General features: G+C 37.5%; 1 protein-coding gene across 4 annotated transcripts in view; it reads left to right on the forward strand.

The window, feature by feature from the left end:
* Positions 1 to 17,886, forward strand: part of USP48 (ubiquitin specific peptidase 48) — a 57,206-nt gene that overhangs the window by 18,189 nt on the left and 21,131 nt on the right. The window contains exons 5-14 of one of the 4 annotated variants that reach the window (XM_027841388.1): positions 2,055 to 2,179; positions 3,476 to 3,584; positions 4,773 to 4,906; positions 5,872 to 5,954; positions 7,020 to 7,199; positions 8,468 to 8,596; positions 9,794 to 9,943; positions 13,922 to 14,119; positions 15,617 to 15,731; positions 16,581 to 16,711. In XM_027841388.1, the coding sequence (XP_027697189.1) occupies positions 2,055 to 2,179; positions 3,476 to 3,584; positions 4,773 to 4,906; positions 5,872 to 5,954; positions 7,020 to 7,199; positions 8,468 to 8,596; positions 9,794 to 9,943; positions 13,922 to 14,119; positions 15,617 to 15,731; positions 16,581 to 16,711 (1,354 nt within the window). Of the gene's footprint in view, positions 1 to 2,054; positions 2,180 to 3,475; positions 3,585 to 4,772; positions 4,907 to 5,871; positions 5,955 to 7,019; positions 7,200 to 8,467; positions 8,597 to 9,793; positions 9,961 to 13,921; positions 14,120 to 15,616; positions 15,732 to 16,580; positions 16,712 to 17,886 lie in introns of those variants that run through there. The other 3 variants (XM_027841389.1, XM_027841390.1, XM_027841391.1) reach the window with 3 other exon arrangements.

The raw sequence follows: 17,886 nt of genomic DNA on the forward strand, positions 1-17,886 counted from the left end.
TGAAAGTTTTCAATATTCAAATCTTTCTCCCTCTCCTTCACCTTTCCCCTCCCCAAGGCAAGCAAGCTATAGATTATACAGGTGCAATCCTGTTAAACATGGTCTCCACGTTAGGCTTCATAAGAGTTTTTAAAGGAGAAAAAGGAAGAGGGGAAAAAAAACAAGCAAAGCCAATTAATACATGAAAAAGTCTGAAAACATAAGCAGTGCTCCATACTTGTGCCTTATTTTTTCATTGGGGCCACTTTTTTTTTTTCTTTGTTATACTCAACATTCACTTTTGGTTTTGTGGTAGTGGTTCTTTATGTTTGTTGTTGCCCTTGTATCTGTTTTCCTGGCTCTGCTTACCTTACTTTACATCAATTTATTAATTCTTAACATGCTTTCCTGTATTCCAAGTCATATTTGTGCTTTCTTTTCATAGTACAGCATAGTAATATTTCAGTCATGTACCACACTTTGTTTATCCATTCTCCAGACTTTGGTCATCTACTTTGTTTCTGTTTCCTTGCTACCACAAAATGAGTGCTGGTATAAATTTTGGAATATATGGAAACTTTCCTTTTCAGTGACCTCATTCCTAGTAGTGGAGTCTTTGGGTCTGAAGGTCTGGACATTTTAGCTACTTTTAGTTTTGTAATTCCAAATTTCTTTCCATAATTGTTGTGTGTATTCACAGCTCCACTATTCACTAATAAGAGAAACAAAACAACTCTTTTTACTTCATATCCAACATAATGTTGAATGGGTTATGGGAAGATATGCACACTAATCTAGTGTGTTTTGGGTGGAGCTGTGAACTGGGTATTTTTTTAAAAATTAAATGCCATTTTAAATAAATTTCAACCATTTCTGCACTATTGTCTTCGTATCAAATAAAAACCAGTCAGACCAAACCAAATGACCCCATTTGATAGCATATATGAGGAGGCCTCTGTTCTTCTATTTTAAAGAAGGAAAATGTGTTTCATTCTTTATGTAATTCTGCCAGCATTAGTCATTCCACTTAATTGGAATCCTGCTATATTGTATATATTGTAACGTATATTGTCTTAGTCCAGCTATGAGATAAAAAAATTCAGGTGCGATGTTTATAGTTGGCTAATGTCTCAATTTAGAATAGAAGGCTTGCTTTATCTTTCAAATTTATTTTGTGTTATACTTTTATCATTAATTTTTTTCAAAGTTTGGAATGTTATGAATACAAATGTTGTGGAGTGGCTAGAATGCAGACTTTTAAATTCAGTAATATCTGGTTTCAAATCCCACCTTGAAACTTGTTAGTAATGTTATCGGGTTAAAGTAATGTTATTAGGTTAAGTTTTCTAAGTCTTAGGAGTTGCCTGAGGCTTAAAACAGTTAATAGACTGGTCTCTGGTGGAGGAATCCCCACACCTTTTAAATAATAGAGCCTGGGCAGACATTGCCTGATGGATGGCTGAAGTTCTCTCCCACTGCCTCCTTGGGGAACAGAAGTGCCAAAAGACTTGGCTTCTCCCAAGTCGGAGGCATCTGCTGTGGTTGTTGCCAGAGGACTTGGTTAAGCACTGGCTGGTCTATGAAACTGATGAAGGCACTTTATAACATGAATCCCCCCCCCCCCCCCCCACCTTCCCAGTAAATGCCATCCTGGGTCTGCCATTTGTATACTAGAAATTCCCAGTAACCAATTGCAAATGCCATCATGGGTTTTAATTTACATCTTTGGCAGTAATGCTCAGATCAGTGAAATGACTGCTGTGTTAAAATGTATTTAAGTGTAGGGGGTTGTTATCAGTGCTGTTTTAGTCATTTTTCAATTTAAGGAGACTAATGGGCAGACCTAGGAACATAGCTATTCTTTGTAACATAGTTGCTACGTATAAATGTTCAAACAGCGGTTCAAAGCAAACCTTTGGAGCACTATCCCGTTCATAAGTATTCATACACTGACTTTTGTCTACAAGGTCTTCTTACATTCAGAATATAGGTAGCTATGAAGTGATTTTCTTATTTGTAAAGAAGTCGAGGGTAGGATTTGATTTTTCTTTGTTTCTTTTAAATAAAATTTTTAGGATGCCCAAGAGTTTTCAAAGCTGTTTATGTCTTTATTGGAGGATACTTTGTCTAAGCAGAAGAATCCAGATGTACGGAACATCGTCCAGCAGCAGTTTTGTGGGGAATACGCATATGTCACCGTGTAAGTAAATGTGAGAGATTCCTTTTCCAGTGATCGACTCTTGCTGTGCAATAGAGAAATCCTCATCAGCTCCTTATTAGTGCCTCATACTTCAGATTGTTATCTGTCAATTTAAGAATTCTACGTAAGCTACGGTGATGGACTACAATCAATAAAAAGGACTTCCAGAAGCTAACCTGATTTGTATAGCCAGGCCCTGAATTATAACTCTTGGCTAATGGGTGCGTTAGACAAATTAACAACCATTTCTATCCTGTCCCTTTAGTGGGAGCTGTCTCTCAATGCCGCCATCGAGCGTACTGCTCCCAGAATGTGGATGTTTCAGGGCTTGATGCTACTGTTGCCTCCAGTTTTGTTTTATCAGGAGATCCCACTTCCTACTTAAATAGCGATGTGTCTGTAGGCAAGTCAATAACCTCTTAGCCTTGGGCTAAGATAGGGAGGTGGAGAGAGTTCTCTCACATGTGAAATCACAGGATATGTGCTATATTGAAACAGGCTGGACTCTCTGTGAACACAATTGTCATGTGTATAAAGTATCACCTGAGAAGTGTTCAACAACTGATTTATAAACAACCCAGAAAAACTTAATCTCCTCAAAATAAAGATTGTCATCATTGTTTGGGTTATTGTGTTTCGACTAAGGAAAGTATAGCCGGCTGCTAGTTGTGTATAGCATATTGAAAATAAATGGAGCTGCTCCTGATGGATTGTTTTTAAAATTTTGATATGTTTTGATTTTGTATTGCTGTAATTTTTTCATTTCCCAGTATATCTGCAGAGCCACCTTGGTAGCAGTTTAAAAAGAGGAGAAAAGGGAGTTCAGTAGAAATAAATAAACCAACATAGTGACCTAAGTATGCCTGATTCAGTGTTCTTTTTTTTTTACTTTTTTGATGCAATGTTCTAAACCCAAGGAAGAATGTACATTTTCTCCTGTTTTCTCTAGCCGGGTTTTGTCAGAAAATTTCTATGTGCCATATACTTAATCATACAGTGTATAAGATCTGTGTATATGCACATACAAGTCTCTTCTCTCCCTGAACTTACATAAATTTTTAAATTTTGAATTTAAAAATTCTTTCCTCCAGCTCCTACCTCACTCATTGAGAAGGCAAGCAATATGATACCTATTATACTGTGAAGTTATGCAAAACATGGTTCCATTATTAGCCATCATATAATGTGTTTTTGACATTAAGAAATCTATTATATACTTTTGTGTAACTGAAAGATAGAAGTCCTATTAGGTTTTAATTAATTGGCTCTCTGTTATTTATGTTCTGTTTATTTTAGCTGTAACCAGTGTGGTCGTGAGTCTAAGCTTTTATCAAAATTTTATGAACTGGAGTTAAATATCCAAGGGCACAAGCAGTTAACAGATTGCATCACTGAATTTCTCAAGGTACTGAAAACCAAGCAAATTATGCAGCTTGCTGTTTTAAAAACAAAGCCAGCAGATGCTGTTTGTAGCAATTTAATCAGCTTTACTGGTGTGATCTAATCAATTTCCATTTTTCCCTTCAGTGAAAATGTGTAGGGATATAGTATTTAGAGCATAACCCTTTGAGTTATTAAGGTTTTCACAAAATGGCTGTTCTTAATAGATTTGTAGTCAAATGACTTTACTGAGTGATGAGGGATATGAGTTGATCTGGGAACATGAACTTTTGTTACTTATCCACTTGATGTTATTTGAAGGTAATACTTATATGCTACTTGAATGAAAAAAGCAGTGGCAGAGGGACCGTAGGATCAGTTTTGAGTCCAATAGAACAGACTGCTCAGAAGAACTTAGAGCATTTGTGATTAAATTGCTAGTTCGGATTGTTACATGCTATCCAATTTGCATCTTGGTTGATTGTCTTTGAACAGATTACTTCTCTCATCTTACCTGTAAGAGAAGAATTGGCCCAAGAGACCCCCAAGTCCTCTCTCCTCAGCTTTGATTTTGATCCTAAGTCACATTTGGGGTTTGGCAGAATTACAAGGGAGATTCATTGTGACAGACTGAGTACTGATGTGGTTACCAAAGGACACCGCTAGGGGAGACAGGGATGATTATGCCTCTAGGGAAAAATCTACTTCATAATAGCCAAGAGGGCTAAAAAACATGTAATAACAAAGTAGACTGTTCTTGGAAAATAGGAGGTGAATCAGGCCCAGCCATTGTTTTTAAATTTTCTAATTTTTGTGCTCCTCTACCTGAGTGACAGACATTCTTGCCCTCTTATTACTAGGAAGAGAAGATAAGATTGAGATGAAACAACTTGGCAGAATGTATTTAGGATACATTTTTGCATACTTTTTATTTTTCCACTCTTTCCCTGAGTTTTCATGTGTTTACTGCTGCGAATTTTGAATCTCATTGCATTCTTATAAACCGCAACTCACTGTTGAGCTATAGTGCTTTTCTGCACATCCCTGTTCTTTCTCAGTTGCTCTTGTCAGTGTTTGGCAATAATTTAAATGAAAGATTGTAAGAACATTCTATTAAAGCATATCTAATAATGTGTTTGCATGATTTGATTTTATTTGGAGTTATCCAGCATCCTCATTTTTGTTTGGTAATCTTCTTTTTCACTTTGGTCAGGAAGAAAAATTAGAAGGAGACAATCGATACTTTTGTGAAAACTGTCAGAGTAAACAGAATGCAACGAGGAAGATCCGACTACTCAGTCTTCCTTGTACACTTAATTTACAGCTAATGCGTTTTGTGTTTGACAGGTCAGTACCTACACATGTATCTCTTACAAATGTATTTCTTGATCTGGATAGACAGATTTTAAATTTTAAATTGACCTCATTGAAGTGTGAGGAAATGACTCCAATTTAAATCCTTGAATGTGAAGGAATTTTCAGACTGATACAGGTTTTGGACACTAGCACCTTTATGGTTTAACATCCCAGAATTATTAATCTGCTGAGTATGGAACATAACATAGTCTTCTCTTCAAATAGTGAGATGATCCTTGGGCACAGAGGAGAGTCACAATAGCAATGGGCAGGTGCTAGAGAGTTACAATGGGAACCTGAAGCTGAAGACTAGCATCCTACAGGCACTGGAAGCAGTGCCATTCACGTGACCCCCTCAAACTCAGACTTAATTATGCTACGCCTTCGTGGCATGCCTTTCTCCCTTTCCGGGAAATTCTGGGCAGCAGCTTTTGAAAGTTTGCTTATAACCGTCTTTTTTGGACTACATCTAATGCTGTGATGCAAGAGATAATAGTGCATATTTTTGACATTGTGACTGGAGCATATTTTGGAATATCTAAGTATTAGGAGGAGAATATGGTATTTGGAATAAGTGCTTTGGTCCACACAATTTGATCTGACCATTCATAATGGCCTGTTTTTGTGAAATAGCATTTTGATGACATTGTCAGGAGACAGATTTCAACTGTGCAAAGAGCCACATCCTGAAAATCTGAGCTGCCTAAGAGAGGACAGAGAATGAGTTCCCCATCTTTAGATAGTCTAGACTACCACGCCTGATGAGATTGGAGGATGGATTCTTCTTCAGACTGGGATGTTAGCTGACATACTGGCACATAGAATGGTGCTCTAAGTTTAAGAGAGCTTGACAAGGGAAACAAACAAAGGATAGTCCAGAAAAATAGTGAAGGGGCAGAGCATGTCTTCTGACTTAGGTCAAGTAAAAATGTCATTGATTTTTGTTTTTTGAGTAGACAAACAGGACATAAGAAAAAGCTGAATACCTACATTGGTTTCTCAGAACTTTTGGATATGCAACCTTACATGGAGCATAAAGGTAATTTTTACACTCATAACTATGAGAATTTTCTTTAAATCTGGCTGTGTCCAGAGTAGAAGTCCTTCAGACAAGCCTTCACTTAACTCAGAGTCAAGAGTAAGTGGATGGAGTTGGCTTTTAGAGTCAGAATGGACCTGGGTTTGAGTCCCCACTCCCACAGATTTTTAAAGTATATAAATGTGAGTAGTCAGTATTTCCTGAGTCTCAAGAATAGCCTCATTTAGTCACTTATTTTTATTAGGACCCCCTAATTGGCATCTCCTTCAAATTATGATTGTTAAGGGTTATTCAAACTATGGTATAGCCCATTGGTCCTTCTGAAAATTGAGGTTCCCGCCCTATCTAGCTTTGGAAGCTAAGAAATTTGGACTGCTATCAATATTATGGCTTACAAAAGATGGTCTGGCTTAATTATCAAGATTAATTATCCAAGGTCTCCCTGTGACCTTGTCCATCATTATGATTCTCTTGAGTATTCCAAAGTCTTCTAGGAAAGTTTTCCTTATTCAGGCCTCTTTCTCTTTGGGAGCAAGATTCTGTACTGACAATTCACCCAGTTCATTCCCCACCCCTGTAAGGTGGAATATAGCAGATTGTTATATATTCAGCCATGTTCATCTATGCTAATATGTTACCCAAGCCCATGTGATTGGCTTATAGCTTTCTTTTTGCATGCAGCATTTATTTTTCTACTATATAAATCAATCTATTGTCTGATAATAATTTACCTGGAAACCTTTCCTGATTGACACAACTCAATTATTGTTTTTCAGTGTTCTAGCAGTATTTATGTACTCGGTTTTTAACTGTATTGCACTGAAGCCTACACATTGTATTGCCGCACTAAAGTATCATTTGGTATTTATGTTCAAAAGTATTCTTTTTATAGCTTATTTAATTTGAGCTTTCTCAAGCCTTAATTTAATTAAATTAAAATTCTAAACAATTTAAGAGAATCCCCCCCCCCATTCACACAGTTGATTGATTGTCCAGAGGTTGAAATTTGAAATGTAAGAGTGTATACAAGTGAGGAAAAGTTGTAATTTATTTTCTGTTTTTTAGAAGGCATCTATGTATATGAACTGAGTGCTGTCCTCATACACCGAGGTGTAAGTGCATATTCTGGTCACTACATTGCTCACGTGAAGGATCCTCAGACTGGAGAATGGTATAAATTCAATGACGAAGACATAGAAAAGATGGAGGGAAAGAAATTGCAACTAGGAATTGAGGAAGATCTAGGTAAAACCTTTAAGTTGTGAGTGCCCTTTTAAAATACACCTTTTCTTCCCCTGAAATGTTCAGCACTAACTAGTTATTAAATAACACATTTGTCCATTTTTATCCTTGGTAGAAGTTGGATGTGGTCCCGTTCTTGTAGTAGGTGGGTCATTTGCTTTCTGTTTACATGTTTTCAGTACAAGTTCAGAGGAACTAATGTTCAAGTACTGTGCATATCTTTCTATGCTTCATTACATTCATGTACTATAATTTAAGACGTTCTTTCTTCACTTGGCATCTACTTTGTTTCCAGTTCTTTGCTGCCACAGAAAATGTTGCCATAAATATTATAGCCTATACACTTTCTCTTATGACCTCACTCAGGTAGTAGACGTCTGCTGGTACAGTTTTCTCTGTTAAAAGGATCCAGATGTTCTAGTCACTTGATTGGCATAATTTCTAGTTACTTTCTAAAATGGCTGTACTGATTAGCTGCTCTGCCGGTAATTTACCAGTTGCTAACTTCCCATCACTCATTCAGCATTGATAATTATGTTGTCATCTTTGTCAGTATGCAGAATGTGAAATTTCTCTGTGGTTTGGAGCATCCTTTCATTGGCAGTTAAGTTCTTTGGGAACTGTTTGTTCATATCTTTGAATTCTTATCTGTGGAAGGATTTTTTTGATCTTTTTAAAACCTTTCATTTTTCATGAAGACCCACTTCAGAACCCCCCCCCCCCCCCCACCAATATATATATTTTGATCTTGATATCCCTAGCACCAAACACAGTGACTATAATAGATTCTTTTTTGGGGAGGCAATTGGGGTTAAGTCACACAGCTAGTGTCAGGTGTCCAGTCTGAGACTGGATTTCCTATAATAGATTCTTGTTTGTTGAATGAACTTATCCTTTCTGAGTGAAATTATAAAATTCTAGAATCTGAAAATAAAACTAAATGGATATTTTTGCATGTAAAGTTTAAGATTAATTTGAAACTCAGCAGCTTTCACATTTTAGCCTCCTTTTGGCTGATGGGTTAGTTTTAGATATGGAAAAAGGAAAATTTTTAAAATTATATTAGAACAAGAAATCTTCATCTTTGCATGTACTATAATTACAGTTATAGTAATAACAAATAACAATTCAGAATTACAGTGCATGCATTGTTACTCACTCCTCTACAGGCTCAACAAATTAACTCCCCATTAGTGCTCCATCTTTCCCCAAAGCGTAACTGTTTCAATTTACTCCTTTTGTTGTTGTTGTTGTTGTTTTATGTATCTTAGCAGAGCCTTCCAAGTCACAGACACGTAAACCTAAGTGTGGGAAAGGAACTCACTGCTCTAGAAATGCCTACATGTTGGTGTATAGATTACAGACCCAAGAGAAGTCTTCTTTGACAGTTCAAGTACCAGGTAAGCAAGTGTTCAGATACTCAGAAGGGGAAGCTTCAAGTACCTCTATGCTTCCATGTTTTTAAACATACCCATCAGCTTGAAGATGAATTGAAGTAAGAAAAGAGACTTTGGACAAAGAGCTCCTGTGAAAAGCTTATTTTTGAGTGGCAAAGATGCTTAGAGATGAGCTGGGTAAGAGCAAATGAAGGCAAACCTAGGGACTCTCTCATATACTGACGTGTTGAATATTTTATGTCTCCTTTCACGAGAAAGAGGTAACATGGACACAGTGGTCTGTGTTCTGGTCTGTGTCATTGAGGTAAATAGAGGCAGTTGTTTGGATTGTGCTCTACTTGGAGTTTAAGGAGACCTAAATTCAAGTCTGTACTCAGATACTTGCAGCTGTGAGACTTGAACTGAGAGGCCAGTAATCTAACTTCTGAGCCTCATCTTTCTTTTCTGTAAAATGGGAATGGTAATAGCACTTTAGTTTTTATTGTATCTAAACTAGTTTGCAGGCCCTAAGCCCTATGTGAATACTAGTTAACAATATTAGAGGATCTTGAAACCCCTGTTTCAAAGTGTGACATAAGTGCTAATTGCTGTTTAACACCTTGAATAACACCTTTACTCTCCTCGGTCATAAAGGTACATGTTCTAGGGTTGTTTTCCTTGGAACAAATGTAACTTTTCATCTAAGTATAACTCCCCTCTTAGATTGGTTTGTTGAACTTAACATGTATTTATATTGATGAAACTTGACTGAGCATGAATTTACCTTTAAGGACTCCTTCTAGATAATAGGAAAATGTTTAATGATAGATGTTCTACCACATCCCTTTGAGAAAGCTAGTCCGTCAGTCACTTCAGGACTCATTGTGGCTGCCGGGTAAGGAGCTTATTGCGCATATGAATTCTACTGTTGCTGCTCGTCTCACGCTTGGTTCAGCAGGTAGTTGCAGTTTCTGCTACGTAGTCCTTGCTAGTGGAGGAAGTTTGACCTCATTTGCACATGCATCTCTTCCTAGCTCTAGAGCTCTTGATTAAAAGGAAGCAGAAAGATTTGGTTAAGTTATTGCCCTGTCGGTACAAAGCAGTAAAATAATGACCTGGGTAAACTCCTGTTGAAACATTCATAATACCCTTTTAGTAAGAGTTTTACAGGAAACAGTCTTGGCATGTGACATCATAATTTTCCCTTTTTCTCTTGAATAGCTTTTCTTCAAGAGCTGGTAGACCGTGATAACTCCAAGTTTGAGGAATGGTGTGTAGAAATGGCCGAAATGCGTAAACAAAGTGTGGACAAAGGCAAAGCCAAACACGAAGAGGTGAAGGAACTCTACCAAAGGTTACCTGCTGGAGCTGGTCTGTAAGATCTTCTGGTAGTGCCCTGTAGTCATTCATTGCTATGAGAACTGCTGTCTGTAGATGTGCTATAGATCAGCCTCTATAGGATAAAGCTAGCGATGTATAGTCACCACCTACCTGGAGTCAGATTCTGGCCAACGTGCTATTTAAACTTTAGTGCTGCAGATTAGTTTTTTCTTTGTTTTTCTTCCACTAAATGCCATTAACCTTTTCCAGAAAGACACCCCCAGATGTCATTATTGATCTGTAAAATTTGAGATTCTGGGGGGAAAAGTTGTTTTCCATACAGATGCATCAGCATTTGGAATGTTTTTTATACCATTAGAAGGAAACACTTGAAACTTGATTATTTCATTAGATTAAATCCACAGAGGTTTTCAGAACACATAAACGTACACTTAAAATACTTCACTGAAGCTTTCAGCTTCATTTTGGATCTTGTTTTTTCCCAGGCGTATACAGTCATGATCCTAATGCCACACAACGTAGCTTCAGATAAGCTTCTAGAAAAACAACTGATCGTGTATAAAGTTGAACTGTTTTTGTAATTTAACAGGCAACTTAGTGACTTGAGACAGTAGAGCTCCCAATTAATTGTTTGGGCATAAAATAGAGGAGGGAATTAGATGCAGAAAATTACCACTTATTTTACAGTAACCTGTTTCAAGAATATGTGATTTTTCTCTTTTCTGCAGCACAGATCCCGGGTCTTAATACAGCTTCTAGGAGTTTTTGAAGCTAGTGATGAAAATTCCATAATATTCAACCTTAACCAGTCTGGTCCCAGCCCATGCTCTGCCCTTTTATGTTGGCAGGATCTGCCAGAGTTTGTGCTTGGTGAACCTAGCATGCCCTGCATACTTCAGTTTTTATCTATGGGTTTTCTTACTATTCCTGCTGCTGTTCTTCATGATGAACAGGCTACCTGTATGGAAGCAGTTCAAAAGAGCACCCCAGATCTGATAGGGCAGAAGCTTTCATTCCGTTCTCATGATCCTGCTGTGTAGAAATGGCAGCCAGTTGAAAGGCATCCTGGTAATCTCAGTAATTCCTTTGTAAGCCTACAGAGCATTTATCCTGAAAGCAACCCTGAGAGAGTCCATGTTTGTGTGATAACATAGATAGGGAAACTGAGACTTGATGGTTATAACTTGACTGAGATCTTCCAAGTATCAGTTATCATACAAGACCAGGTTTTAGTGACTGCCAAGTCCAAGGCTCTTGGTATATTTACCCTAATTGCACTCTTATATATTTTTCTTCAGTTGATATGTATTTATTCATTTTGTAGTTGGGGAATATTTATTATATTTGGAGTCAGGAGGTTTTGTGTTTTGTCCTGACTCTGCATTTCTACTTCCTTGGAGACCCTTGGTGCAGTCATTTAATCTCAAGAGTCTTTGTTTCCTTATTAGTGAATGTACCCACCCCAATGAAATTGAACTGATAGATATCAATTCCATTTCTAAATCTGATCTGTTGATGGAGCTGACCTTATGTCTTGGGTGTGGAATGACTAGTTTCATCCAATAAAAAGTGTTTTACTTTATTTTGGAAAGAGTCGGAATGTTTCTCAAGCATTCTAGTTTCAGTAAACTCCGTTAATGGCTAATTTTGGATATAACATTTAATTTCTTGATTTTAAAATCTCATGATTCATCAAAATTCTATATATTAAATGAGTAATATACTCATCTTGGTGAGTTTGATTTTCTTCAAGTCACAGAAATCGCAATGGCATATCTTTGACCTTGGGTCCTCCTAGACTATCTAGTTACTAAAATTAGATTTGTTTTTTGTGTTAAAATACCATAAAGGAGAAATAACTTTGCACTAAAATGTGCTGGTTACTGTGTTTTGCAAAAATCTTGTCCATCTTGTTTTTCCTAACTCTTGAATAATGAGGTTTGTTCAGAGTAATACTGCTGATTAAAAAAAATTGTTAGCTAATGGATTGTGCTCCTTTCCCTTCCCTGGCGGAATGGGATTGGGGAAGGAGAGGGTCTCCAGGAGAGGTCCTTGAACTACAAATATAAAGAATTTTCTTGGAACCTGCCAACCATTCCTCATTTTGTGTGTAGAACACAAGTTTTGTGGGAGGGGCCAAGGTAAATAATACCTCATTGTTACAACCGAATCTTGTTTGCGTTTGTTGCTACACCTTTCAAAGCACTTTAGAGGTGCAGGATGTAACCTTTGGGGTTTGTGTTGCCAGAAATAGATGGAAAAACTCCTTAGAATATAAACCAATTTGAAAGGGAAATAAGTGACCCTGGGACAATTATACATTATCTATCTTCTAGGTAAAGGCCCTTCTGAGTATTCATCATTTATGCTGATCTCAGTCTGCAAAATTTATGAGTTGATGAGGTGAAAATTGTAGTGCCTGGTTCTATAGCCTGCCTTCAGATATTCCCTTAACTCAGGTTTCCTTTTTTCTTCACCCATCCATCATCAAATGTGTGAATGTGGTGATCTAAAGGAAAGTTTAGGCTCCTGTTTCTCTTTAGCCCTAGAAGAGTATGACCCTGTGTCTGTCTTCTCTCCTCAAACATGGGGAGAGATGAGAGCAATCTCTGTTGCCTTGATTAAGCTTTTTAAGGTTTTTGTGCTTACTTTATTCAAACTAGGCTGTTTTTAAAAAGGCCAACAATACTGCCAATACCTATATTGCATCTTGAGGTCTCCTTTATATATTTTATGGAATGTATAAATATTAACTTTTCTATATCTCTTTTCTTTCAAAACGCTCAAAATGCTTCCCATATCTTATCTCTTATACTCAGCAGCATCCCTGTGAGGTAGGTAGTGGGCAGGTATTATTACCTTCATTTTACAAATAACCTGGAGCACCTTGATTGAGTTTAGTGACTTGCTAAGAGAGGTCATGGCTTGGCCTGGGAAGGCCTTGGCTTAGACCTCTTCTGGAAACTCCCAGCACAATGCTCCTCCCTGCTGCCTTAGTGCCTGCCGTTCCCCAGAGACAGAACACCTTATATTTGGTATACATTACTTGTATGTATCAATAGCAGTACATCTAGAAACTGTAAATTTCCTTTCTTGGAAAGAAAATATTCAGATGTTAAATACTAAAATTTAAATGGGAAGACCACCCAAATGAAGACTCAGTTAGACAGAATAGCCCTGGGAGAAGAAAGCTCAACTCTCAGTAGTTGGACCTTCTTAGAAAATTTAAGTCTGTTTTTCTTTCACAAGTCCTGTTTATAATTCACTGGATAAATCATTTAAATTCCATAAATTTTCTATTTTACTTGCTTAGAAATAAGTCTGTAATCTGTACTACGTGATTTTTTTTATCTTGTGATAGAAACCCTTTGTCTTCTTGAATAATGTACTTGTTTTTGTTTGACTAGTGCTCTAAAATTTGGCTTTCTTTAATGAAAAATAGCAAAGCCTTATTTACTAGGTTTGGTGGCTACCTAATTTAATAAGTATAGGAGAAACACTCTGCTCACAGTATCTTGAATGGGGGAAAAGGGTTCTGTCAGTGAAATAAGAAGTGGGCAGAAAAGCCAACTGGCTTTTCTTAAATTGTTCCCACTTGTTGGTTATTGGCCTCAGCTGTACAGCAGGTCCTTAAATTCAAATAATCAGACTGTGCGGTATATAGGGTTTGGGCCTGGGCAAGTTAGCAGGGTTTTCTCATGTGGCCACTCCACTGAAAACTTGTAGCTCTGATCCAAGTTCTGCCCTGGTTTAATAAGCAAGGCACTTCTCTCTGATGGTGGGGTTAATAATACCAGCCTCTCTCCTCTGGTGCTGCGAAGATTTTGTTATAACATGCATTGAGCTGTCATAAATAAATCTGTAGGTCTAAATGTGGTCATGGAAGAAATGTTTTCTAGATTTGCCCTGTTTAATGGGAATTTTGTCATAAATTTATCTGAATGCAGCACTTGTACGGTAGTGGTAAAATACATAGGCTGTTTCTTTCTTGTGTCCTTTTTTCCTCAGAGCCATATGAGTTTGTCTCACTTGAATGGCTGCAGAAGTGGTTAGATGAATCCACCCCAACAAAGCCCATTGATAACCATGCCTGCCTGTGTGCTCATGACAAGCTGCATCCCGACAAAATATCAATCATGAAGAGAATCTCAGAGTATGCAGCTGACATTTTCTACAGTCGCTATGGAGGGGGACCCCGGCTTAATGGTAATCTGAAACTTCTGCTGTCTCCATCTGAAACAGGGGAGCTAGGGATTGGGGGGGGGGGACAGCATAGCCTTGCTATTTCATCCTCTGCTTTTTTTTTTTAATTTGTGACCATTAGAAATGGTGGGCCTGTGCCTTCTAGAGCTTGCCAAACAAATTAATAGCAAATTAAGATGAAGAGAAGAGAATTTTATCCATGTGAGAAGACAGTTAATTTTAAGGGCTTGGAGCTCAGTAACTGTCTATATGCAGATGTTGCTATTTATAAACTATTTGTTATTTTTTTTTTGTTTGTTTTGTTTTTCATCTGCTCAGCTTGTCATTAACTGTCAGCCTGGTTTTTGGGAAGTACATTGTACGTTTTGTGAAGTACGTTGTTAGTTACTGGAGATAGTAGCATTGTTCAAAGCAAGTAGCATTGTTCAAAGCAGAAGAGCTGAATTTCTTTGTCAGTGTTTGTAATTCAGGCCTGGTTGATTGTTCTTGATGATTGTTTCCTCCTAGTCTCTGAACTTTAGAGCTTTTATTGTATTTCAAAGGGTTCTGGGTGTTCTCCTGGGCTTTGTGTGGTGTTCTAGCTGTTTTGCTTTGAGGTTTATTAAGAACTGCCCGTTGCCTGAATAAACCACTTGTCAGTATTCTTGCTTGCAAGATTAATAGCTGGTCTCAGTTTTAACAGTTATTTACATATAAATGTTACATAGTGCCACTTACTGATGTTACTTTCAGAGATCATTCTGTTTTTGTAATGAGACAGATGTACTTCTCCTTTTGGGGAGGTTTGTGCACATCATTCATTTCAGGTGGAGTGCCGGTGATTTCAGTGGTGTTCATTGATGTGATATTCTCAGTCCCTACCATACTGTAGTAGAAAATCTTCCTGAGTTAGTTTGGTCCCTTTAATATAGTTATTTAACTTCTCTACCCTTAGGTACACCAGCCTTTTATAAAAGTCTTTTTAGGTAAGCCTTTCTATCATGGTATGAAACCTCCATTCACGCAGCACGCAGAATGTGATAACCTATATGACATTATATTCGTTTTTTTAGAACGAGGTGCACCTTAAAACACAAAATAGACAAAGTTGGAAATCACTTGTACATAAGATACATGATTCATGCATAATTCTTCAATATCCCCTGTCTCTTTTGTTCTTTACAGCCAAAGCTTTGAAATGTATCACAAGGTCATTCTTCCCTTCTCTTCCTATTCCCATTAAAATGAAAAGCACAGAGAGTATGGTCAGTAATTTTAAATGCATCAGCTGAAATGCAGTGATTTACAAAGGAAACAAATTACCTTGAAATAAAGAAACAATTTTTTCCCATCCAAGTTCACAAACCCCTTGAAATGTATCCTCAGGTTAGGAGTGGTCCATTCTATCTTCTTTATAAAAGTATTTCACAGAATGTTCTGATTAGCTCCCAGGGAGCATTTCTTTTTTGGCTTACTGTTCTTTTTTTTTTTTTTTCCCCATTTCTTTTTTTTGACCCATAGTTAAAGCCCTTTGCAAAGACTGCGTTGTAGAGCGCTGTCGGGTGTTGCGGTTGAAGAACCAATTAAACGAAGATTATAAGATTGTTACAAATTTGCTGAAAACTGCCGTGAAGGGGTGCGTAATAGTTTATTTTTCACTAACCAATATTTAAATTTAAAAATAGTAAAGAATTCTCTCTACTGAACCATGACTTCATTCATAGGTATCCCAAGGTGTCTCTGCTAGGTGCTAAGATAAATCTCTCAGGGAAAAGTGAGCTAGGGTTTCTTTATGCTAGTTTTGTTTTATAATGGGAGGGGAAAGGGAAAGGAATATGTATTTATACAACACCTATCTGTTGTGTTGAGCACAAAACTCATTTGATTATCACAACCACCTTGTGAAATAGATGGTATTATTATAACCGGTTTACAGTTATTCATACTGAGGCAGAAAGTTTTAAGTGATTTGCCCCAGGTTGCACAGCTAGTTAAGTGTCTGAAGTTGGATTTGACTTCAGGTTTCGCTGATTCCAGTCCGTGCTCTAGCTTTTTACACCACCAGCATCCTCGTGCTCAAATACATTTTATTTGTACTTTAACTTGGTGAAATCTCCATTTTGCAGCTGAGGAAAATGATTTTTAGACATAGTAAGAGATTTGCCTATAGCTGTACAGCTAGTAAGTTTGAGACCTTGTCACTAGTCTTTCCTAAGACCAGGAGCGAGCATTCCAGTGTGCAAAGGATATGTTTATCATTCAGGAACAGTAAAGGGCAAACAGGAAGTCATTGAGGGGGGCAGATGCCCCACAGAAGACAGCAATGAAGCTGCGGGTCGTAGTTGAAGAGGGACATTTTTAACAGTGAAGAAGTCAAAGTGTGAATGAGTTGGGGAGGGTGATCAGAAAAATGAGTAAGGTGGGAAGGAAGAGATGCCATATGTTTTATGACATTAACTTGTCGTCAACCCTTTTTTTCACACAGTAATGAAGGCTTCTGGGTAGGGAAATCTTCCTTACGAAGCTGGCGACAGCTAGCCCTAGAACAGTTAGATGAGCAAGATATTGATACAGACCAAAGTAATGGGAAAATGAATGGTGACACATTAAGTAAAGGTAATGATATTCTCAGCCTACACTTGTTATACATTGGAATCTTAACAGTTGCCTTCTATACTCACTTTTTGTTCATATACATGTGAATTATTTCTAATACATCTTTAAATCTAGTGCTTCCCTGAGAAACACACCATGGCCCCAGTCATTTCCCCCTTCCAACAATTACTACAGACTGATTTTTATATTATTATTTTTATATATATATATATTATATATATATAAAATACATATATATATATAATACATATATATATATGTATTATATAAGAGTGCTACGAGATTAATTCCTTTGCAAGCTAAGAGTAGATGACTTAGTATCACGTGTACTCCTTCCATGAGTGAGTGGTTTGTAAGTGGCACAATAATGCTAAAGCAGCTACTGGTCATCCTTGCAGGCATAAAGAGATGAGAGCTGGATAAATCCCCGTCTTCCACAGTTCTGTAGTATTGTTGAGGGTAACACCAGCCTCCTAGGTGCCATCCTTGATTCTTTTTTTTTTTTTTAAGGTAATTGGGCATCCTTGACTTTACTCTCACCTTCCATGCCCAGAGTATTGCCAAGTCTGTCTTGTCATTTCTTCCCTTGCACCATCTCTTAAGTATGCTCGCGTCTCATTTGTCATGACATTACTCTGGTGCAGGCCCTCATCCCCTCACTGCTGCTGGATCTGTGCCTCTGTTATCTTCCCCATCCCAGTCTATCCTCCACTAAAGTATCAAACTGATCTTCCTGAACATTTTATCTCCCTTTTCAGTAAACTACAGTGGTTCCCCATTAAATCTCAATCATTTGGAAGTTTTCTTGCCCTTCACAACCTGCCCCCCTGCAGTCTTTCCCCTATAACTAAATATAAAATCCTTTTTTAGCTTTTAAAGCCCTCCATAACTTTGCCCCTTTCTCACTTTTTTACTTGATGCCTTAGTCTCCTTCATTTCTCTATTGAGTTGCTGCTCCTCATAATTCTGTCTCATGGCTTTTCAGTCTCGGCCAAGTCTATCTTTGAGCACATCTTTTTCTTTTTTTTCCACTTAGCACAGTGCCTGGCACATAGTAGACATTTAAGTCCTTATTGGTTTGCTTATATACTCTGTAGTACAGATATGTCTATGCACCTAAGAAACTGTAGTGCAATTTCTTGTGAGTATTTCAACTGTAATTTAAGGAAAACATA

Source organism: Vombatus ursinus, unplaced genomic scaffold (genome assembly GCF_900497805.2).
Source record: "Vombatus ursinus unplaced genomic scaffold, bare-nosed wombat genome assembly UNPS02014859.1, whole genome shotgun sequence".
Taxonomy (NCBI): Eukaryota; Metazoa; Chordata; class Mammalia; order Diprotodontia; family Vombatidae; genus Vombatus; species Vombatus ursinus.